The 24,005-nt window shown below is 45.6% G+C and overlaps 1 protein-coding gene across 1 annotated transcript; it reads right to left on the bottom strand.

The window, feature by feature from the left end:
• Positions 1-802: 802 nt before the first annotated feature.
• Positions 803-10,235, bottom strand: CALHM4 (calcium homeostasis modulator family member 4). The gene is made up of 2 exons (XM_069973646.1): positions 9,114-10,235; positions 803-1,399 (listed from the first exon to the last, which is right to left on the bottom strand). Exons 1-2 carry the CDS (start codon positions 9,672-9,674, stop codon positions 977-979), a joined length of 984 nt encoding a protein of 327 aa, XP_069829747.1. The 5' UTR covers positions 9,675-10,235; the 3' UTR covers positions 803-976.
• Between the last annotated feature and the right edge of the window lie 13,770 nt (positions 10,236-24,005).

The following is a 24,005-nucleotide window of genomic DNA, read 5'->3' as shown; positions in this document are numbered from 1 at the left end:
CACACAGCGGATTTCGCTGGAAACTCACAGCATGAAATCCGGTACGTGTGAAGCTACCCTAAAACACCATTCCCAATCACTATTGACTCCATTAACACTGCAAACTTAACAATAAATTTCTGTAGTGTTTTTGACCTAGGAAAAAATGCAGTAAAGATACACTAAAAACAAACGCCTTTTTAATTGCTGCAAAATACTGGAGAAATAATCAAAACTTTTTTTTACAAGAAAAACTGCCCAGCTTTCACTCCTCCAACTACTCCCAGTGCCCAGGAATTAATGAGGAATTATTTCCGCTTGAAATTCTTATTTCAGCTTGAAATTCCTCCCATAAAATATGAACAGAGCAATGTCTATTGTGTTCTCCTATTCTACCAGAGCTGAATAGACAAGGAATTTCAAGCAGAAAACTTTGCTCCTCAATTCTTCTCTGAATACTCGCCTATTCCTCAGTGTGAAAACAAGCTGGGAGGAGTGTCCCTGTGACATTTTTTTCTTTAAGGATTGGTGTGCTTTAAATCGGAGAACCCCTTTAATAAAAGCTGTAGCTCATAGGTGTGACTATGACTACGCTGTAGGAAATGCATGAAGCCAATCAGATTTTTGTACACTAAAAATGATATGATGTACAGAGGGGTTGTGACAGATGCCTACCCTATGTGCAATTTATAATACTGGTGTTTTCTTATGGGACAGAGGTGCCTTGGGGCACCTCTTAGTGTTACACCCCTGGATTTTAAACCTATTTTAATGTGAATTTGTAATATACTATTGGCTAGACATTCATATAATACAAATGACATCTGTTATCAATTTTTATTGGTTAAAAGCCAATCATTTCCATCCATTCTGTGTTTTCAAGTGGGAAATGATTCAACTATAACTACACCCCCATCAGTGCAAATGTCCAAGAACCTATATAATTTTATAATTCTAACTCCCTGAGCCAGTATTTGACAAGTGAAGTATACAAATATTATGAAGACCCCGGTGGGGGCGCCGTATCCACAGTGACTTGTCCTCCGTCAATATGAACAACTTTTCCATCTGTCGGATCCTCATCTGCCCATGCATGAAGAAGACTGTAATGGCAATATTCCTGATTGACCACCTTTAACAGGTCAAGGCCAGAGACTGCCCTCCAATCTGTACTTGATGGGACGCGAATTTCAGAAACGTTTTTATCCCCAGGTGAAAACCCAAAAAACTTCTTGATGTTTTGCATGGCATAAACTTTTGAGTGCTGATCTGTTGCTTTCTCAAACAGAGTTTGTTCATTGTTGACGTAGCTGGTCCAGTAATTCAACTGAAGATAAGTAAGAGGAGAACAACATCTCGCAACGCATAGAATTATGAAGAAAAGGACTGCCACACACGCTATCAAGAGCCATCCACTGACCTATAAGAAAAAAAAAAGTAAAAAAATTTTGATATGGAAAATGCAATTTTTAGACAGCCTGTAACATTACTTGAGATAGAAAAGTCATGGACAAAACTGTAGTGAAATGCACGTAAAATGGCTTTTTCATAGCTTTTATACTGAACAATGTGAGTTCTACAGGGTGGGGAAAACTTTTGTATGGTTGTTTAACAGTAATTGTGAATCTTTGCACTTTGGCTACGTACATATATTTGTTGTCCTCTATAATTTCCTTTAAAGGAGAAGTCTGGCGAAAATTTTTATTAAAGTATTGTGTTACCCCCCAAAAGTTATACAAATCCCCGATATACACGTAATACGGGAAATGTACATAAAGTGTTTTTTCCTTGCACTTACTACTGCATCAAGGTTTCACTTCCTGGATAACATGGTGATGTCACAACCCGACTCCCAGAGCTGTGCGGGCTGTGGCTGCTGGAGAGGATGATGGCAGGGGGACACTGAGGGACACAGGACACTGGAGGGACACTGAGCATCCCTCTGCCATCATCCTCTCCAGCAGCCACAGCCCGCACAGCTCTGGGAGTCAGATCATGAGATCACCATTTTATCCAGGAAGTGACATCACCATTTTATCCAGGAAGTGAAGCCTTGATGCAGTAGTAAGTGCAAGGAAAAAAGCACTTTATGTACATTTCCCATAATAAGTGTATATTGGTGACTTGTATAACTTTTGGGGGACCATACAATACCTTAATAAAAAATTTTGCTGGACTTCTACTTTAATATTACCTGTATGGTCAGATTTAGGCCCCTTTCACACATCCCTTTATTCTGTCCGCATTTGCAGACAGAATGCCAGAAGCACCTGTTCTGAATGAAGATGTCCTTGCAAATGCAGACGGTTGTGGATGCACATCCGTCTTCCTGTCTGTAGCTGCAGGTATGTGGTTACAGAGAGGGCTACAGGTGTGTGCATGAGGCCTTATGGTGCGTTTACACAGACAGATTTATCTGACAGATCTTTGAAGCCAAAACCAAGAACAGACTGTAAACAGGGATCCGTTCATAAAGGAAAGACTGGGATCTATCCTCTTTTCAAATCCATTCCTGGCTTTGGCTTCCAAAATCCGTCAGATAAATCTTTTTGTGTAAACGCACCCTAACGCTGCGTTCACACTACGTATATTTCAGTCAGTATATGTATATTTCAGTCAGTATATTTCAGTCAGTATTGCAACCAAAACCAGGAGTGGATTAAAAACACAGAAAGTGTCTGTTCACACAATGTTGAAATTGAGTGGATGGCCGCCATTTAATGGCAAATATTTGTTGTTATTTTAGAACAACGGCTGTTATATTGAAATAATGGCAGTTATTTACTGTTATATGGCGGCCATCCACTCAATTTCAACATTGTGTGAACAGATCCTTTCTTTGTTTTTAATCCACTCCTGGTTTTGGTTGCAATACTGACTGAACTATACTGACTAAAATATACGTAGTGTGAACGCAGCCTAAGGCTACACCAGGATGTTACCGAGCGTTCTGGTGCTACTAGGGGAGTTCAGAGGGGGGTCGCGCGGCAACCCGCTCTGAACTGCCGCGATCCCGGGTGCTATATGTAGCTCAGGATCGCGGCTATTAGCGGGCGCAGTCCGATCGCCCTGCCTGCTAATTAAGTATTTAGATGCAGCTGTCAAAGTTAACAGCTGCATCTAAATGCTTGCTGTCACCCTTCCCTGGTGGTCTAGTGGGGGGATCGCCCTCACCCCGTGATGCAATCGCGGAAGGGCACCCCCGCATCTGCTCCAGGCTGGGGTCTGCACCATAATGGCGCTGATCCCAGTGCGGCATTCTATTGCTTTTGGCTGCAGTAGCCGAAAGCAATAGAACATAGATCTCATTGATCTATGCAGTATATCTATACTGCATAGATCTCAATGTGAGATCAGAGCAGTCATACTAGAAGTCTCCCAGGGGGACTTCTAGTATGTGTGTAAAAAAAAAATAAAAATGTTTTTTTAATTAATAAAAAAATACCCTCCCCTAATAAAAGAATCACCCCCCTTTCCCCATTTTATAAATAACAAATAAATAAATATGGTAAATGTTTAGTATCGCCGCGTATCGTGCGTAATCACCTGAACTTATAAATGATCAAATTCCTGTTCTCTCACAGTAAATGGTGTAAGCGTAAAAAAATTCCAAAGTGCAAAATTCGCATCAAATCCAGAAAAATTGTAATAAAAAGCGATCAAAAAGTCGCATATGCTCAATCAAGATACAAATATAAGAATAAAGCAATTTTATGAACTTTTTTTTAAAAGGTTTTCATATTTTAAAAGTCATCAAATAAAATAAAAGTTATACAAGTTACATATCGTTGTAATCGTACTAACTCGAAGAAAATGTATAGCAAGTCAGTTTTACCCTAGGGCGAATGGCATTAAAACAACTCCCCCCCCCCCCCCAAAAAAAAAAAAAAAAAAAAAAACAAATTTCGTTCCCCCCTCTTCAGTTTTTTCCCGGTTTCACAGCATATTTTAGGCAAGAATTACGTCTGCCATTGCAAAGTACAATTAGTGGCGCAAAAAATAAGGGCTCATGTGGGTCTCTAGTTTTAAAAATGCAAGTGCTATGGCCTTATATACACAAGGAGGAAAAAATGAAAGCGCAAAAATGAAAACTGGCAGTGTCCTCTAAGGGTTAATTGGAAAACCTCTTTAACAATTTGAACCAGCAAAAAAAACCAAAAAGCTCATCCCCTGTGCCACTACTGATTCGGTGTGGCCTGCAGCAGTAATAAAATGATATGGGTCCTTTTTCTTTCCACATTTGCATAAAAATGGGGTTTAACTGTGAGCACTCACAGTTAAAGGGCCAGGTGCAGTACCTGGTGGCTAAGTGGGCTCTGCATCACCGAGTGCTGACAGCCCCCCTGCCTCTCCTTTCATACAGCAGCTGGTGCCACCTAGGGCAGACATGGCATGGCAGAAGCACCCCAGATGGACGGTCATTAAAGGGTTAAAGTGGTTGTCTCTAAACAAGACAGCATGTTTTTATGTATGGACATCATGAAGGGGGTCCTCAACTAAAATACAGCCAAAAACAGTGTGTGTGTGTGTGTGTGTGTGTGTGTGTGTGTGTGTGTGTATCCAGCCTATAATACTACAATTTCCCTGTAGCATAGGTGGAAGAGGAAATGTACATTGTGCCAAGCTTCCCTTTTGATATTAGTTAATCGTCGGGATTTTCAGAAGCTGTACGTATGGAGATGAACCAAGATGGTTTTAGTGGTTTTCTTTTTATTAGATAGTACTATTTTCTGCAAATAAAAGGGATAGGACCAAGTTCAATCTGAGATGACATAGGGAAATTCCTATGGCTTTATCTAACCTTCCTTGCACATACTTCACTGGGATCTGATAAGCTGAGGGCTCAATAGTTTGAGATTTGATAATTCAAGGTATGGAGTTCCACTTAGTTATCACCCCCGAATACAGTAATAGTCACACAGCTGTCAGTCACCATAAAGAGCTGGGTAGCCTTTTTCTTCATGAATACAGTCTGTTATATTCTTTGACCTCTCTTAGTCCAATAGCCTAGAAATGCTTTTTTGGCAAATAATCAACCGACAGATTTTGGAAGCCAAAGCCAGGAATGGATTTAAAAAGAGGAGAAATCTCAGTTTTTTCTTTATGACCTGTTCTCTGTTTATAGTCTGTTCCTGGCTTTGGCTTAAAAAATCTGTCAGTTAAATCTTTTTGAAAACGCACCCTAAGGCTGGGTTCACACTACCGGGTTCACACTACCTCAATTTTACTGTCACAAAGATCCAATCAGCCGCTATGGCTATGTTCACACTACGTAAAAACACAACCGTATTTATTACGAACGGCCGTAGTTGTGCAAACAGCGGCCGTTGTTTGCGCAACTAAGGCCGTTAGTATGAAATACGGCCATGTTTTTACGTAGTGTGAACATAGCCTAAAAGTGCAAGCGATCAGCTGCTTAGCTGCTGATTGGATCTTTGTGACAGTAAAATTTATTGTATCAGCTAGGTTGTGATGTGTCAGCACCGGAAATCCCGGAACCCAGCAGGGGTCCTGAGGCCGGTCCCGCCGCTCACTGCAGGCATGGGGAGAGATAAGTCCGTACTTGTAATCAATACTTGTAATTTCGCTCTGCCGGCTGCTGGATTTTATACCGCTGGCCACACAAACATAACAGTGATCATTCGTGCGGCCCAGTCATGCGTTTTGTCAAGCCTTATGAAGGCACTGCAAACCAGTGCCGTTCTTGTTGCTCGCCACTTGTGTGCCATAGGCTGTATCCATGTTTTCCAGGACTCCTTATGGCTGCATCCAACGTCTTCAGACATCGGTAATCATAATTAAATTTTGGAAGGACCCCAACCTTCTCGAGGTTCGCTTGTCTCTAATGGCTATAGCTAACTGAAAATCTATCATTACTTGTTCCAGCATGTACACATACGGTCAGACCTAAGCTGTGTCCATTTAAGGTACAAACACACACAGCAGATATGCAGCAGATACGCAGCAGATTTGATGCAGTGTTCAGTTATTTAGATCTAATCTGCTGCGTATTTGCTGCGTATTTGCTGTGTATCGCAGCAGTAAATACGCTGCGTATACGGTGTGTGTGTTTGTACCCTTAAGGGCTCGTTCCCACTGAGCAAAAGCAGCTGAATTTCTGCGCTGAATCAGCGCTGAAATTTCAGCCGTTAAAATAGGTGCAGAGCTAATTTCCATTGTGTTGAATGGAAATTCTGCTCTGCAGTTCACACAGTGGAATTTCCGCACTGAACTAATCCGCTTTCCGCCAGAAGAATGAACATGTTCATTCTTCCGCTAGCGGAAGCCTATACAAATCAATGGGGCTCTGATTTTCTGTTTCAGCGCGGATTCAGCGCGGATTCAGCGCGGAATACAAGCGGAAATTACTCGCTGAATCAGCGCGGAAATGGGGAAAAGGGGGGGGAGGAGGATTCTAGTATATGTTCTGGTATAGTCTAGTTTACTCACCAAATACTCGCTGAATTTCAGCGCTGAATGCATGCGGATTCAGCGCGGATTCCTCGAGTATTCCGCGCTGAATTTGTCAAGAGCTGATTACGAGCTGAACACTTTCCTAGCAGAATACGCAGGGATTCTGCTTGCATTCTGCTTATATTCTGCTCGGAATTCAGTGTCAGTTGATTTCAGGCGGAAATATTTCCTTGCGTAATCCGCTCCTTTTGCTCTGTGTGAACGTAGCCTTAGGGTACAAACCCACTTGACGTATTTGCTGCGTGAATGAGTCTTAAAAATAAGCAGGCAAAACGCAGGTTGGCTTTATACAATTGTTCTGCGTTAAAATACGCAATTGCGTATTTTTGAAGCGTGAAGCTACATGCGTTTTTCACACAGGTTGTTAACAACTGATGCTTTGCTAACAACAAGCTTCACGCTTTAAAAATACGCAATTGCGTATTTTAACGCAGAACAATTGTATAAAGCCAACCTGCGTTTTGCCTGCTTATTTTTAAGACTGATTCACGCAGCAAATACGTCAAGTGGGTTTGTACCCTGAGTTTGTATTATCAGCCTGAATCGTAACTTTGATGTAATGTTTGAGTAACTACTTGTCTTAAATCCAGGGCCTGGGATGGGTTCATACATACCTGTTTTTCCTGGCTTCTGAAGTAAGAACAGTGACTCATCAAGGAGGTACACCACCTCAGGTATTCAATATGGCAATATGTGACGTATCTTGTATACAAATCAGTAGAAGGATAAACATTAAGTCAGTGTTACAATGCAAATGGCTGAAGAGTCCTCAGGACACAAATATAGGTAAATCCTATGGCAAGGCAGGGAAGCATGGACTGTGCTGCCATACTCTCTGTAAGCCACAGGCTCCATTAGGCACTCAGCGACTGCTGCTCAAGATTGCTGAGGATTCTGGCGTTCAGGCCCCCGGCGATCACATGTTTATCACCCATGTTTGGATTGTGGGGGGGGACCTCAGGCACAGCAGTGTAACAGTGCTAACCACTTAGGTACCATGCCATTCAATTTAAAGGGGTATTCTTATCTCTGCTAATATAGTTATACCTGTAGGGGACCTCAAGTTAAATATTTTTTGCAAATACATTTATTTAGCACACTTGCCTCCTTTTTCTCACATTGTTAATAATTTGTTGTCTAAAAAAAGTGGTCTGGCTGGTGTATATATAGCAATAATATGATGTAAACACTATAAATTATGTATGCACTGAGATTGAATTTATGTGCTTTATGTATATACACATACTATCAGCCTGTAGTACTACACACCTGCACGGTAATGCACTGAGATTAACACTTGTGATTGACACATAGAATAACCAATGAGTGTGCTGTGTTTAATCATACACCTGTATTTAAGGAAATGGATTGTTCACTTGTTTTGGCTTGAAAATGGTGGCGAGAAACCACAGAAACGTTGCCACTTGATTATGTTTGCTGTGCTGATTAATTTGGAATAAATTCACTTTTTTTGCTACACCACATTTGGAGTGCCGTGAAAACTACTTTGCATATGTGTGTATAGAGATATAAGAGGAGATTTATCAAACATGGTGTAAAGTGAAACTGGCTCAGTTGCCCCTAGCAACCAATCAGATTCCACCTTACATTCCTCACAGACTCTTTGGAAAATGAAAGGTGGAATCTGATTGGTTGCTAGAGGCAACTGACCCAGTTTCACTTTACACCATGTTTGATAAATCTCCCCCATAGTGTGTGTGTGTTTGTATAATAATATTGGCTGACGGCAGTGGGAGGGATAGAGCAGCATATTAGGAGAAGGAGGCAAGTTTGCTAAACAAATGTATTTGTAAAACTATTTAACTTGAAGAGTCCTACAAGTATAATTATATAAGTTGAGATGGCAATAATTATAGGGCACAGGACACAGTAGCAGGATGTGCCAAATTATTAAAGGGGTACTCTGGAGAAAAAAAAATAAATCAAGTGATGTAAAAAAAAAAAAGTTAAACAGATTTGTAAATTAATTCTATTTTTTTAATAGAAGTATTTTACAAACCTTCCAGTACTCATCAGCTGTTGTATGTCCTGCAGGAAGTGGTGTATTATTTCCAGTCAGCCACAGTGCTCTCTGCTGCCACCTCTGGCCGTGACAGGAACTGTTCAGAGCAGTAGCAAATCCCCATCAAAAACCTTTTGCTGCTCTGGACAATGTCTGTCGGGGACCAAGGTGGCAGCAGAGAGCACTGTGTGTCCGACTGGAAATAATACACCACTTGCTGCAGGACGTACTGGAGATTTTAGAATAGAAGTAACTTACAAATCTGTATAACCAGTTGATTTGAATTTTTTTTTCTCCAGAGTACACCTTTAAGAGATGCAGGCCACTTATTTTCGCACACCTGTGAACTACCCGCAAAAATATATTAAATATTCCACCCATAAAAGCCATGTGCAGAAAACTGGAGTATACACAGTACTATAATAAATCCCCCCACTCCCCTTTAGGGTTGCCAAATGCATTGTGCACAGCTGCAGTTACAAACACACAACGTCTTCCTTATGTCCCAACTTGTAACTTCTTAGGTTATGTAACCCTGAGCTCGCTTGCTGCTGTTATTCCCTGTCTGCACTCTATGGCATATAACTATTCACACACTGAAGCTTGCCCCCAAAACCTGCCACCCATGTACGTATACCTGCGATTGGTACTTGAGCTCCAGTAATACCTCCTCTCTGACCCTGGAGAAATTGCTTGGGACCAGCTGGGCACAGGGGAATTGTGCCAGGGTAAACTTCCGGGCATCAGCACTCAGATTCTTAAAGATATCATAGCGTTCCACATTGGCGAATTCACTGGCAGCACAAGAATAGTAAGATCCATTTAGCAAGGTGACTGCCAGCCAAGTGACTGGCGCTACCAGCGCTCTGCCAGCTACACTGCCCAGCACAAAGCAGATCAGCTTATACTTCATCAGGAGGCTCTGCCTGCTTCTCTCTTGGATATTGTAGTCATAGGTTGAGCCAGTAAATAATCTCCATGTATTGTCATTGAACACAAAGCCCACAATGAGCAGGATCAAGGCTGGTACTCCCAGGAATGCCAGTCCATACCTCAGATTTTCTGTGGGGCTACATGGGCAGCTGAAAGCGAAGAAAGAGAAGAGCTGCTGCCCTCCCACAGTTAGCAATGCCACTATAGCATTGAAGATGATGGACTCCTTGCTTTTGAGGAAAGATATAAGAGAAGATAAAGACATGTCTGCGGCTTCCTGTGCACTCTTGTGCAGTGTGTCCCGGTGTTATGTGATCTTTCTGGCTTCTCTGGGTGTGCCCTGCACACGTCCTGCCTCACAAACCACCCCTAATTCCTGTATGTATTGTGTGCGGGGACTGTGGAATAGTATACTGCTGGTGTCACCACTCCTACCCCATCCACTAAATACACCCCCTATGAATACTAGGCAAGCCCTCCTCCCCTATATACACTGAACTCCTCTAAGCCCAGTCACTAAATCTTCAGAGAGAGAATGAGCCTAGATAGAGCCCTGGCGTCTCCAAACTTTGTTGAAGAGCCTGGTTATCGCCTATCCAAGTGTTTTAGGCTTTAGGAAAGGGGTGGATGCTTTCTTATTTGTCCTGGGCTATATGACGGATATTAATGTAACCCAACAACAGGTCATGTTTTGAGGATTTCACAGGTGATATAATTGTAGTCAGTGCACCAGTAACTGCCGCAGCTGTTCGTTGTATGGGATATCCGCAAAACATGACCTGTTGGTGGGTCTTGAGGACTGGAGTTGAGAAACACTGCTGTAACTGAACAGATGAAACTGGCAGTTGCCCGGGTGGCTATATATGTGGCCAATAAGCTCAACACTAGAGATGAGCGAGTACTAAAATGCTCGGGTGCTCGATACTTGAGACAAATATTTCTCGATGCACTGCTGCTCATTTCGAGTAACAAACCCCATAGAAGTCAATGGGAAACTCAAGCATTTTTGCAGGGGACTAGAGCTCTGCACAGGGAAGGTTGCAAGAAAAGCTGGAAACCTCAGAAAATGATGGAAACAACACGGAAATGGACAGAAAACTGCAGGGGGCAGCATGCATGGATGCCTCTGAGGCTGCCTAATCGCAACATTATGCCAAATTATGGGCAACAGATGGGTGGTGGCCCTCAATATAATTTTGCTGACCCAGACCAAGATAGACAAGGCACATGTGCTGGCACATGTTAGGAAAGCACACAACTAGGACACTTTGCAACTAAGTGCAACTGGGAGGACTTTTGGTGTAGTCTATGGAGTCTGTGTGTACCAGGTGCTGTTTGTTTTAGAGCACCCGTTACACTGCACAGCCAGGATAGGTGTAGCTGCACTACAGATCTCAGCAAGCCAATGTACAGCAGCAGCAAAAATGAGTACTGAGAGGACTTTGGGCAATTTCTTTGGGGTCTATGTGGACCACTTGCTGTCCCCTTTCTGGCACAAGTCGCTCTGCACAGTGTGCAGCCAAGATGGTGGTAGCTGCACTACAAGTCCCAACCAGCAGCCAAGAGGAGGCCAAAAAAAACTTAGTTGTAGCCCTTAGAAGGACTGTTGGGTTCTTTGTGGACGATTCCTGCAAAACAGACACTATTTTCCCCGCCCTAACACTCTCCCTGACAGACAGCAGCTCTCTCTCTAATTTCTTCCAGCCTGCGTCTGACGCGAGCATCACAGGACCTGATTCTTATATGCATAGGTCATCTGATCTGGCCAGCCAATCACTGCTATCAACATGTAGGGGTCCTACATGATGCTACGAGCCAAACATGCAGGAAGAGGAAGATGCCATTGTCTCAAGTATCGCGAGATGCTCGTCCGAGTAATGAGTACCATCGAGTACCCTAATGGTGCGTTAACACAGAGACAGTGGCGTAGCTACCATGAAGGCAGGGAAGGCAGTTGCTATGGGGCCCTGCACTGCAGGGGGCCCGGGGGCCCGCCTGGCCTGTCTTCAAGGTAGCTACGCTACTGATGGTTAAGCACCCTGCCAGAGACGCAGAAGGGAGCGTCTGCAATCCCCTCTGAAACACCTCTGCACCTCCCCCTGACACAGGCTCAGAGCGTCCTGCACCAGTGTCCCCCTCTCCACAAGTGGAACAGTCCCGATGTGTTCCGCTAAGCCCCGCCCCCATCGCGGCAAGCCACGCCCCCCAACTCCCACCGCGGGTGGGATATTCGCTCATCGCACATGGCCTGAGGAGGAGACACAGCAGGAAGATGGTAACTATCACTGCCAGCTGGAAGTCACTAGCTTCCCTGGCATCCTGTATAATGGGGGTCACTCAGGCTCAGCTTCCCTGGCATCCTGTATAATGGGGGTCACTCAGGCTCAGCTTCCCTGGCATCCTGTATAATGGGGGTCACTCAGGCTCAGCTTCCCTGGCATCCTGTATAATGGGGGTCACTCAGGCCCAGCTTCCTTGGCATCCTGTATAATGGGGGTCACTCAGGCTCAGCTTCCCTGGCATCCTGTATAATGGGGTCACTCAGCTTCCCTGGCATCCTGTATAATGGGGGTCACTCAGGCTTAGCTTCCCTGGCATCCTGTATAATGGGGGTCACTCAGGCTCAGCTTCCCTGGCATCCTGTATAATGGGGGTCACTCAGGCTCAGCTTCCCTGGCATCCTGTATAATGGGGGTCACTCAGGCTCAGCTTCCCTGGCATCCTGTATAATGGGGGTCACTCAGGCTCAGCTTCCCTGGCATCCTGTATAATGGGAGTCACTCAGGCTCAGCTTCCCTGGCATCCTGTATAATGGGGGTCACTCAGGCTCAGCTTCCCTGGCATCCTGTATAATGGGGGTCACTCAGGCTCAGCTTCCCTGGCATCCTGTATAATGGGGGTCACTCAGGCTCAGCTTCCCTGGCATCCTGTATAATGGGGGACACTCAGGCTCAGCTTCCCTGGCATCCTGTATAATGGGGGTCACACAGGCTCAGCTTCCCTGGCATCCTGTATAATGGGGGTCACTCAGGCTCAGCTTCCCTGGCATCCTGTATAATGGGGGTCACTCAGGCTGAGCTTCCCTGGCATCCTGTATAATGGGGGTCACCAGCTTCCCTGGCATCCTGTATAATGGGGGTCACTCAGGCTCAGCTTCCCTGGCATCCTGTATAATGGGGGTCACTCAGGCTCAGCTTCCCTGGTATCCTGTATAATGGGGTCAGTCAGTCTCCCTGGTATCCTGTATAATGGGGTCAGTCAGCCTCCCTGGTATCCTGTATAATGGTGTCATCCCGCTTCCCTAGCATCTTGTATAGTAGTCAGTATAATGGAGGTCACCCCCTGGACTCAGAGCTGCCCCAACCAGCAGGGACTCTAAACGGCCTGGTACCACTCACCACCCCCACCCCAGGGCACAGCGTCTCACTCAGCTTCCCTGGCATCCTGTATAATGGGGGTCACTCAGGCTCAGCTTCCCTGGCATCCTGTATAATGGGGGTCACCAGCTTCCCTGGCATCCTGTATAATGGGGGTCACTCAGGCTCAGCTTCCCTGGCATCCTGTATAATGGGGGTCACTCAGGCTCAGCTTCCCTGGCATCCTGTATAATGGGGGTCGCTCAGCCTCCCTGACATCCTGTATAATGGGGTCACCAGCTTCCCTGGCATCCTGTATAATGGGGTCACTCAGCTTCCCTGGCATCCTGTATAATGGGGGTCACCAGCTTCCCTGGCATCCTGTATAATGGGGTCACCAGCTTCCCTGGCATCCTGTATAATGGGGTCACTCAGCTTCCCTGGCATACTGTATAATGGGGGTCACCAGCTTCCCTGGCATCCTGTACAATGGGGTCACCAGCTTCCCTGGTATCCTGTATAATGGGATCACTCAGCTTTCCTGGCATCCTGTATAATGGGGTCAGTCAGTCTCCCTGGTATCCTGTATAATGGGGTCAGTCAGCCTCCCTGGTATCCTGTATAATGGGGTCACTCAGCTTTCCTGGCATCCTGTATAATGGGGTCAGTCAGTCTCCCTGGTATCCTGTATAATGGGGTCAGTCAGCCTCCCTGGTATCCTGTATAATGGGGTCACTCAGCTTTCCTGGCATCCTGTATAATGGGGTCAGTCAGTCTCCCTGGTATCCTGTATAATGGGGTCACTCAGCTTCCCTGGTATCCTGTATAATGGGGTCAGTCAGTCTCCCTGGTATCCTGTATAATGGGGTCAGTCAGCCTCCCTGGTATCCTGTATAATGGGGTCATCCCGCTTCCCTAGCATCTTGTATAGTAGTCAGTATAATGGAGGTCACCCCCTGGACTCAGAGCTGCCCCAACCAGCAGGGACTCCAAACGGCCTGGTACCACTCACCACCCCCCCCCCCCCCCCCCACCCCAGGGCACAGCGTCTCAGAGCTGCCAAATGCAGGGGGACAGCTCCATATCGCTGGTACAGGTAATATGTTGGGGGGCCCCATACACTTTTTTGCTATGGGGCCCCATGAATCCTAGTTACGCCCCTGCACAGAGAGATTTATCTGACAGATTTTGGAAGCCAAACCAGCCCTGGATTTGAAAAGTGGAGAAATCTCAGTCTTTCCTTTATGACCTGTTCCCTGGTTATAGTCTGTTCCTGGTTTTGGCTTTCAAAATCTGTCAGATAAATCTCTCTGTGTAAACGCACCAAAATACTCGAACGAGTACCTAGCCCGGACGAGCATGCTCGCTTATCTCTACTCTACACTGATTGGATGAGACTTCACTCTAAAATAAACTGATTAATTGCTGTTAAGATGCAGGTTTATACTAAAAGGTGTACTCTTACTAAGGCTGGGTTTGCACTAGATGGAAAAACGAATGCAAGGTCAAGTACGTTTTTGTGTACATTAATGAAAAAAAAAATTAGTTTTGGTCATCAGTTTTTTAATCCATTTTTTTGCAAAAACGAATTGTAAAAACGTAGTGTGAACCCAGCCTAAGTATGAAGGCTGGAAATGAGCACACTCGAGCATGCTGGAGTCCAGTCATTTGACATTTGAATACTGGTGGCTAAAACTGACTGTACCCATGTTTGCCAGGACTTCCTAGGCTGTATCCAACTTCGTCAGCCTCTGGTAGAGCTGAGCGAATTTACAGTATTCAGTTTACAGTATTACAGTTTCCTAGGACTGGATCCAGCTTTTCCAGGCACCCAGGAAGGAGCTGCACAGACTTCAAAGGCAGCAGGCTGATAAGCCGAGTGCCGAGCTGATGATGCTCTCCACTTCATTAATACTGTAAATTCGCTCACCTCTAGGCACTGTTGCACTGTTATTCATATGCTGAATGATTGGATTCCAGCATGAGTTTGCTCATGTCTAATAAAGACCTACTGTATGTGCTAGACTGGGATTGTTGCTGTATTCTGTTTAATCATATTACATTGCTCGACTGTATGTTACATTGTAATTATTAATTTTAAACAGACAAATACTTTTTGATAGAGATGAGCGAATTTACAGTACAAAAGAAGCAAAGCGCTTTCTAAGCTCGCCAGTTGGCCAATCAGCTGGCTGCCTTTGAACTCCCTGCCGCTCCTCCCCAGATGCCTGGAAAAGCTGGATCCAGACCTATAAAACATCTCCCAGTTTCCGAGGACTGGATTCAGCCTTTTTTGGCACCCGGAGTTTAAAGAGGATGTACCATCATCTTTAATGTGACCCATGGATAGAACGGCGCCATCACGGGGAAGCCGGTGCCGCGGTCCATTTTTTGAACCGCGGCCCGGTTCCCATGTACGGCGCCGTTCTATCCACGGGTACCAGGGCGAGGCTGAAGCACAGGAGGCGGGCCGGCCCGCCCCCTGTGGGAGGGAGTTCCCTCCCCTCTATGACGCGTCTCCAATTGTGGGCGGGCCGGCCCGCCTCCTGTGCTTCAGCTCCGGCCCGATGCCCGTGGATAGAACGGCGCCGTACACTGGAACCAGGCTGCGGTTCAAAAAACGGACCATGGCGCTGGCTTCCCTGTGACTGCGCCATTCTATCCCTGGGTCACATTAAAGAAAATGTACCTGATGGTACATTCAGGTATTCAGTGAATAGCGGCCGCAGAAAACCATGTCTTTGCACTCTATGGAGCGAGCAGCTCCGGCACGGATGAACTGCATCAGAACTCTGCGGCTGCAAGGATCATCTGGCCGGTACTGCAGTATCGGCCAGGATGATTTTTTTAGAGACCGGACAATCCGTGACTGGTGTGTGTGAACATAGCCTTATACTGTAAATTCACTCATCTCTACTTTTTCATAATATATTGGACATCATTAACTCTCCTGTAATTTATTTTTTTCTTATTCAACGGTTTTTATTTAGAAGAAAACGATGTCACACATGGGAAATCAAGTACAGAACAAAACATAGTGGATCGACACGCGGGCGAATACAGTTTAAACCTGAGCCTAAATGCATGTCGGCTGGAGCCAGCTTACAAGTATCTAAACACTTCAACTAGCGTACTTCAAACATCTTAGTCTGATACTGAGGTCCACTAAGGTAGCGCGAACCAGCGCTGTCCCAATGGGCCCGTCAGATAACACTATGTCACAGGTGTGTAAACCAAAATAACTAAAAGTGCAAACACAGGTACGAGGAAATAGGATAATAAAAAAAAAGACAACCAAGAAGAACAGAAAGAAGAGAAGAAGAGAGGGGGAATGCCAGTGTGATCCGTCCAAGCCCAAAGAGGACCCAAGGCTGCACAAAAAACTCGAATCTCAAATCAAGGGCGGGGGGGCGCCATCATATCTACAGTATTTGGGGGAGTCTACAAAGGTAGACCACGGCATCCACCGCACCGTGGCAGTCCGGGAACCGCTGGAAAGCTCAGCTCTCAGTTCCTCCATTCGGTGTATTGCCATTACTTCAGTCAACCATTCTAGTACCGTGGGTGCCTCCGTCTCCTTCCAGTGTCGCGGGATGACCACATGGTAGGAAAGGTATCCCAAAAAGGTAGGAGAGGTATCCCCAGAAGGGAAATCGGGGTTATGGGTGAGCGGGGTTAACGGACCCCCTACAGTAAACAGGGGGGCTTTGCGAAACTGTGTGTGGAAGGCAGATACCGTGGTGGAGGAAACCCAGGGCAGGGAGGCCACCCGTGTACGCAGCCATCTGGAGGGATACATCCACAAGATAGACGAGAGAGGAGTACCCGCCACCTCCGACTCCACCACCACCCACAGCTTCGCAGCGCAGTTATGAAACCAGTCCAAAACCCTTGTTGCCACTGTGGCCAAATAATAGAGGAACAGGTCAGGCAACGCCAGCCTACCCGCAGATTTGGGCCTAGTCAGGGTGGATTTCGCGATCCGTGGTCATGTACGGTTCCATACAAATCTAGAAAAAATTCTGGTCAGGTCAGCAAAAAACTTTTTGGGGAGCGGGGCAGGAATTGTCTGGAACAAGTAGAGTAAACGAGGGAGCATGTTCATTTTTATTATATTTATTCGCCCTATCCAGGAAAATTCCTTCCTGTCCCATTTGGAGAGGTCACCCTTGAAGCGCTCCAATAGGGGTGCGAAATTGAGCGAGAACGTCTGCGACAACGTGGCGGGTATATGTACACCTAGGTATTTAAACACCCTATCCTTCCAAGTAAAAGGGAAGGAGGCCTGCAGAGTATTCAGGTCGCGCCTGTTTATATTAAGATTTAGAGCAACACTTTTGGTCAGATTAATCTTGTAATTGCTAAGGTCACTAAAATGCTGCAAAGTGGACATCAGAGCGGGGATGGAGGAGGACGGGTCTGTGAGATACAGGAGCAGATCATCGGCAAAAGCCGAGCACTTAAGGTGATGGGAGCCAATACGGACTCCTTTAATGTCCTCATTAGCCCGTATAGCTTGCATAAGATGCTCCATTACTAGAACATATAATAACGGGGACAAGGGGCATCCCTGTCGGGTACCATTTTTAATCAGAAAGGGATCCGAGAGAGAGCCATTGATCCTGATCTGCGCCCTAGGACAATCGTATAGGGCCGTTATACGCGAGAGCATAGAAGGGCCGATGCCAACCCCGGTCAGGACCCCACGTAAGAAGCCCCAGTCCACTCGATCAAAAGCCTTTTTGGCATCTAGGGATAACAAAACAGTCGGGATATTGTGGGCTTGGACATGGTGTATAACCGAGAATGTCTTCAGGGTATTATCCCTGGCCTCCCGCGAGGGGACAAACCCAACTTGATCGAGATGGACTAAGGCCCCCAGGCGGGGCGCCAACCTTAACGCTATCAGTTTCGCAAACAGCTTGGCATCCGTATTGAGCAAAGAGATCGGACGATAACTAGGGCACAGATTAGGATCCTTCCCCTCCTTGGGGATCACAGCAATATATGCCAGTTGAGATGTGGGAGGGAGGGGGGAATCTACTGACACAGCGTTAAAGACCTCTAGGAGTCTAGGTGACAATTCCGTTTGGAGGGTTTTGTTAAACGCGGCCGTGTACCCATCAGGGCCCGGGCATTTCCCGGTCGGGAGACCACTAATTGCAGCATTCAGCTCCTCAGATGTAAAAGGACGGTCCAGGTCCTCTAAGACCTCGAGGGGCAGTTGCGGGAGCGCAGTCTGCCCAAGAAATGCAGCCACCGAGGCTGCCGTGGCCCCTGGAGGCCGGGGCAGAGAGTACAGACCCGTGTAATACTCCCTAAACGTGGCCAGGATATCAGATGTTAGGTGCGTTAACTCCCCATTGGAGCGCTTCACGGATGCTATATACCTAGCCGCCCTCTTATCCCGTAAAGCCCTAGCCAGCATCCGCCCGGATTTATTACCCCATTCATAAAACATGCTTGAACAGACCTGGCGGTATCTGTTTTGTTTGCGGTCTAATAAGGTCCGTATATCTTGTCTTGTTTTCACAAGAGCCCTAAGAGTGTCCTCGTCCAAGGATACCTTGTGCTTGAGTTCCAGATCATGCAACTCGGTTAATAGCTTCTTCAGCTTAGATGTGGCATCCCTTTTCAGCCGCGCCCCATGTTTAATCAGGACTCCTCTCAGCACACACTTCAGCGCCTCCCATTGAATTTGTGGAGAACAAGTATCAGCGGCATGGTCAGCGCCGAAGTGCTGTACAGAGGACTTGAGATCAGCTAGACATGCAACATCACGCAATAGCGACTCATTGAGCCGGCAGGTGAAGGTTCGGGGAGCGTCGGCTGGAAAAGCGATGGCACAGTGTACCGGAGCATGATCAGAGGATACTATATTTCCAATCGACGAGGACACAACACGCGGGAGAATGTGATGACCCGTAAAAATATAGTCTAAGCGACTATAGACCTTATGGACATGAGAATAAAACGAATAGTCACGCTCCCCCGCATGCATTAGGCGCCACGTGTCAGACAACTGCATAGAATGAAGGGACCTACGAATTTTGTTCAGTTTGTGATAAGACAGCGACGAGTGTCCCGAGGAGGTATCAAGCAGAGGGTTCAATGCGACATTGAAGTCGCCACAAAGTATGATGTGGCCTTGGGCAAAGGCCGTCAGTTCGTCAATGATTTTTGCTAGACAGGTATGCTGACCCTGATTAGGAAGATATATTGTGGCAACTGTGAACAATTGACCCATAATAGTGCAAAGGACAAACAAATACCGAGCTTCAGCATCCACTCGAGTGTCCAACACCTCGCATGCAAGTGATTTATGAAAGAAAATTGCAACACCCTTTGTTTTCACCTCAGGATTACTGCTATGATACCAGGTGGGGTAATACCTGTTGCGAAAAGCAGGGATTTTGGAATGCAGAAAATGAGTCTCCTGGAGACATAATATCTGCGCCCTCAACTTGTGCATGGTGTACAAAATCTGGGACCTCTTTTCAGGCTTAATGAGTCCCTGAACGTTCAGGGATGTTACTCTAAGTGACGCCATCACGATATCTCATGCACAAGAGAAGGGCGTCAGACCATACAGGAGGGACCACACCGGCAGGAAGAGCGGGAAGAAAAGAAAAAAGGAAAAAGAAACATAACCAGCATCGCCAAGACAGAGGCTGCAACCAATCTAAAGATGCAATCCCTGATTGCAAGAAACCAATGGTGAGCAAACAACCATTTCCTATTGGGGGGTAGAGAAACATATCAGTGATAACAACACCAACGGTGAGGGGATCCGCCAGCCGGACCATTAACCATATTATCTTAATAACACGAAATATGGAGGGGAAAACTAGAGAGAGAACATATGAATGCGAAGAAATGCATGGGGCACAGTAGAGAACACATTATGTAACTCAAAGATAAAGACTAGGGGGCCAGTTCGGCCCTCTGGAACGAGCAGATCAAACTCTTCAAATAACTGCTCAGTGTTCCGTGTCTGATCTGGAGTCCTGTCTGGGACGTCGTCTGGAGCGTTGCGGGCGCGGGGACATACGGGACCGAGCTCTGGAGGGACCACTAGGAGCAGAGGTGGCCCCAGGGAATGTATAGGGATCACACAAAATGGCCTCCCATTCCGGTAATTCAATAGTGGGCAGATCCAGGGCTCGTAGAAAGTTGGGCAGATCAGAAGCATGTCTGAGAGTTACAGTCTTACCGTCTTGGACTACAATAAGCGCAAAAGGGAAACCCCAGCGATAGGGCATGTTTCTAAACTGTAACATTCCCAGTAACGGCTTTAGAGAAGTGCGAAGGCGCAGGGTTCGTCTGGACAGATCCGGGAACAGCTTCAGTTTTGCACCATCAAAGTCAATTTCTGGCACGGATCTCGCCTTCTGCATAATGCTTTCTTTGACCGCGTAGTAGTGCACCCGGCAAATCACATCCCTTGGTCTGGCAGGGTCGGTGCTCGGGGGGCGCAAGGCTCGATGAGCTCGGTTTATTTCGATATGGGATTGCGGCGGTTTCCCCAAGAGAGAATTGAAAATATCCATTAGAGATGGTATAAGGTCAGGAGTGCGCGTGGCTTCCGGCAGCCCCCGGATTCGTATATTATTGCACCTGTTTCTGTTCTCTAGGTCATCCAGGTGAGATGACAGGTTCTGCTGCTGCAGTGTTTGGGAAGTGAACTCTCCTGTAATTTTAATAAGACTGGCCACTGTATTGTAAGCGTTGGTGATTTTCACAGTCTATATTTACACTGGTCTATATTTGAAAAAAAAAAAAATTCTGTTGACCTAAATATTTTTGCTGATTTTATCCAAATGAAAGGTGCTGATTCCATATTTGGAGGCATAAAATATGCAATAAGTCAAATTTTAAATTTAATTTTTGTGCTTTCATTTTGTCTTCCTTGTGTCTTAAAAGGCCATAGCGCTTGCATTTTTTCACCTACAGACTCACATGACCCCTTATTTTTTGCGACACCAATTATACTTTGCAATAAAAAAAAAAGGAAAAAATTGGTCAGCTCTCCTAGAACACTGTTCACACTAGGCAGGAGCACGTTGCCATGGCTGAAATTGCAAACACACAAAAACACAGAAAAATGCAACAGCTCACCGCAACAGCAAGATACAGACCCACCATAGACATGAAAATAATTAAAAGCAGCCCCCCCAACTGCCCAAAAAATTCCCACAAAAATAATGAGTCTCTTGGTTACTATTTGCTGCCTCGATATGAGTCCACCTTATCGTGGTGAGGCAGTTTACGCTGTTTGCAAATAGTAACCAAGAGACTCATTATTTTTGTGGGAATTTTTTGGGCAGTTGGGGGGGCTGCTTTTAATTATTTTCATGTCTATGGTGGGTCTGTATCTTGCTGTTGCGGTGAGCTGTTGCATTTTTCTGTGTTTTTGTGTGTTTGCAATTTCAGCCATGGCAACGTGCTCCTGCCTAGTGTGAACAGTGTTCTAGGAGAGCTGACCAATTTTTTCCTTTTTTTTTTTCTGTTTTCCAGTTGGGGGAGTGGCTGCCTCTATTTGGTCGTGCACTCCACCTGTCTCACCCAGGTGATGCAATTATTTTTGCAGGTATTAGACGGATCTTGCATGCCCAGAGCATAGGCGTATTATACGCCATGGAGAGGCCATAGTGTACATACAGTGTAGGGTCTGCCTCGATATGAGTCCACCTTATCGTGGTGAGGCAGTTTACGCTGTTTGCAAATAGTAACCAAGAGACTCATTATTTTTGTGGGAATTTTTGGGGCAGTTGGGGGGGCTGCTTTTAATTATTTTCATGTCTATGGTGGGTCTGTATCTTGCTGTTGCGGTGAGCTGTTGCATTTTTCTGTGTTTTTGTGTGTTTATACTTTGCAATGACAGACTTTTGCATAAAATATACTGTGAAACCAGAAAAAAATATTTGTGCACTGAAATTGAAAAAAGGTCCAATTCTTTTTATCTTGAGGGGTTTTGTGTTTACACTATTCACCCTATGGTGTAACTGACATGTTGCTCAAGTCGGTATGATTACAGTCATATGTAACTTGAGTAACTTTTATTTTATTTGATGGCTTTAAAAAAAATGAAAACTTAAATAAATAAAACTAAAAATTCTTCAAATTGCCCTATTCCCAACACTCTTATTTTTTGGTGTATGTGGCTGTGTGAGGTGTCAATTTTATGTGTAATCTGATTTTATTGACAACCAAACGCAAAACAGCATATACAAAATCAATGCAATCTCAGTACATGGCGACCTGCAAGTCGCCTGGTGTCACATTTTAAACTATTTAAAGAGCAAGAAAAAGAGCAGTGCAATGTCAACACTTCCAAACATCAGCACTACCAACACGGCAGTGCACTACAATGCAAACCGCAAGCATAATAAAAGTCCTGCAGGTTGCAGGGGAGAGAAGGGAAAAAAAAAAAAAAGGGGGGGGGGGGGGAAGAAAAGGAGGCTGAGGAAGGAAACGGAAACTCAAGGAGAGGGGAGAGAAGGCAGGCAGGGGGCAGACCACTGAGCCAAGCACCACAACAAGTACAGCGCTATAAGAGCATGATGCACCCCTACCTAACAGGTGAGGGCAAGGAAAGCCTCTGAGTCCATGAACAGGCGCCAGGGGAACCACACCTTATCAAATTTAGTAGACTGCCCATGAGCCCCCGCAATCAGCTCTTCCATTCTACCCAGTTTCCTGAGTTCACTAAGCCACTCCATTAGTGTAGGCACCCTGGGTGTTTTCCAGTGTCGGGGGATAACCATGCGTGCCGCAGTCAAAAAATGTCGCAACATCCCTTTCTTAATGGTAGCAAGGGAACCCTGGATCTGTGACAGAAGGGTCAGCTGCGGGGAGTTGACGATGGTCCTTCCAGAATATGCGGTATAGATGGTCAAGATCTTATCCCAAAACTCTCGAATGCTCGGACATGCCCACCAAATATGTAACATGTCACCAGCTTCCGTGAGGCATCTCCAGCAGCGGTCAGAGACCTCAGGGAACATTGCATGCAAGGAGACTGGGCAAAAATACCACCGCGAAAGGATCTTGTAATTTTTCTCCTTTGCCTTAACGGCCATAGAAGCACCATGAGTGAATTCGCTAATTTTCTGGAGGGACTGACCATCAAGAGACACATTCAAATCGCGTTCCCACTTGTCAAAGAAGGAAGGTCTGTCAGGGTTTTCAATACCAACCAGAATCTGGTATAGTACAGATATGCAATGTGGGATAGCTGAGGTGGAAACGACTAGGTTGTCAAAATCTGTGAGTGCAGCAACGTACGTGCCCCTCGGGAAGAGAGTTCGTAAGAATGAAGCTAACTGCCCGTATTCCAGCCAGGACAACCGACGGTCCGGGGACTGAGCCTGAAGTGTCACCACAGATGAGATGGCGTCACCCGTCATGCAGTCCCTAACCCTAGGGCAGTGTGAGGTGTCAATTTTTACGGTATGATCTGTTTTTTTCTATCAGTACTTTGCTTGCATATATGTGACTTTTTGATCAATTTTTATTACAATTTTTCTGCATTTGATGTGAGCAAAAATCTGCAATTTTGCACTTTGGCAGGTTTTTGTGCTTACACCATTTAGGCTGTTTTCACACTACGTATATTTCAGTCAATATTGTGGTCCTCATATTGCAACCAAAACCAGGAGTGGATTGAAAACACAGAAAGGCTCTGTCCACACAATGTTGAAATTGAGTGGATGGCCGCCATTTAATGGCAAATGTCTGCTGTTATTTTAAAACAACGGCTGTTATATTGAAATAATGGCAGTTATTTACTGTTATATGGCGGCCATCCACTCAATTTCAACATTGTGTGAACAGATCCTTTCTGTGTTTTTAATCCACTCCTGGTTTTGGTTGCAATATGAGGACCACAATACTGACTGAAATATACGTAGTGTGAACCCAGCCTCACTGTGTAAGATCAGGAATGTGATCATTGAATCCTTCAGACTATATGCACATGGCGATACCAAATATTTTTATTTATTTTTGTTAAATAGGAAAAGGGGGGTGATTTAAACTTTTACTAGGGCATGGGATTTTATATTAATAAAAAAATACAACTGCACTGATCTATCATAGAGATCACTGCAGTATACATAATATAGCACTGATTGATTAGATCAGAGCTGTATTACTCTGGGCTGCTGCAGCCCAGATCTACAGATTGCCGGGATCAGTGTCAGTGCGACTCTGAGGCCCGGCCAAGTAAGATGAAGGGA

This window comes from Dendropsophus ebraccatus, chromosome 6 (genome assembly GCF_027789765.1).
Source record: "Dendropsophus ebraccatus isolate aDenEbr1 chromosome 6, aDenEbr1.pat, whole genome shotgun sequence".
NCBI classification, from domain to species: domain Eukaryota; kingdom Metazoa; phylum Chordata; class Amphibia; order Anura; family Hylidae; genus Dendropsophus; species Dendropsophus ebraccatus.
Note: the sequence above shows the minus strand (reverse complement) of the source record. Positions and strands in the feature narration are given on the sequence as shown.

What these genes read in the sequence shown, in the direction of transcription:
- CALHM4 (XM_069973646.1), bottom strand. Translation starts at nt 9,674, where the DNA reads ATGTCTTTATCTTCTCTTATATCTTTCCTCAAAAGCAAGGAGTCCATC. An exon ending in AGCTCAAGTACCAATCGCAG is followed by an intron (nt 1,400 to 9,113) that starts GTATACGTACAT and finishes TTTTTCTTATAG; the next exon opens with GTCAGTGGATGGCTCTTGAT.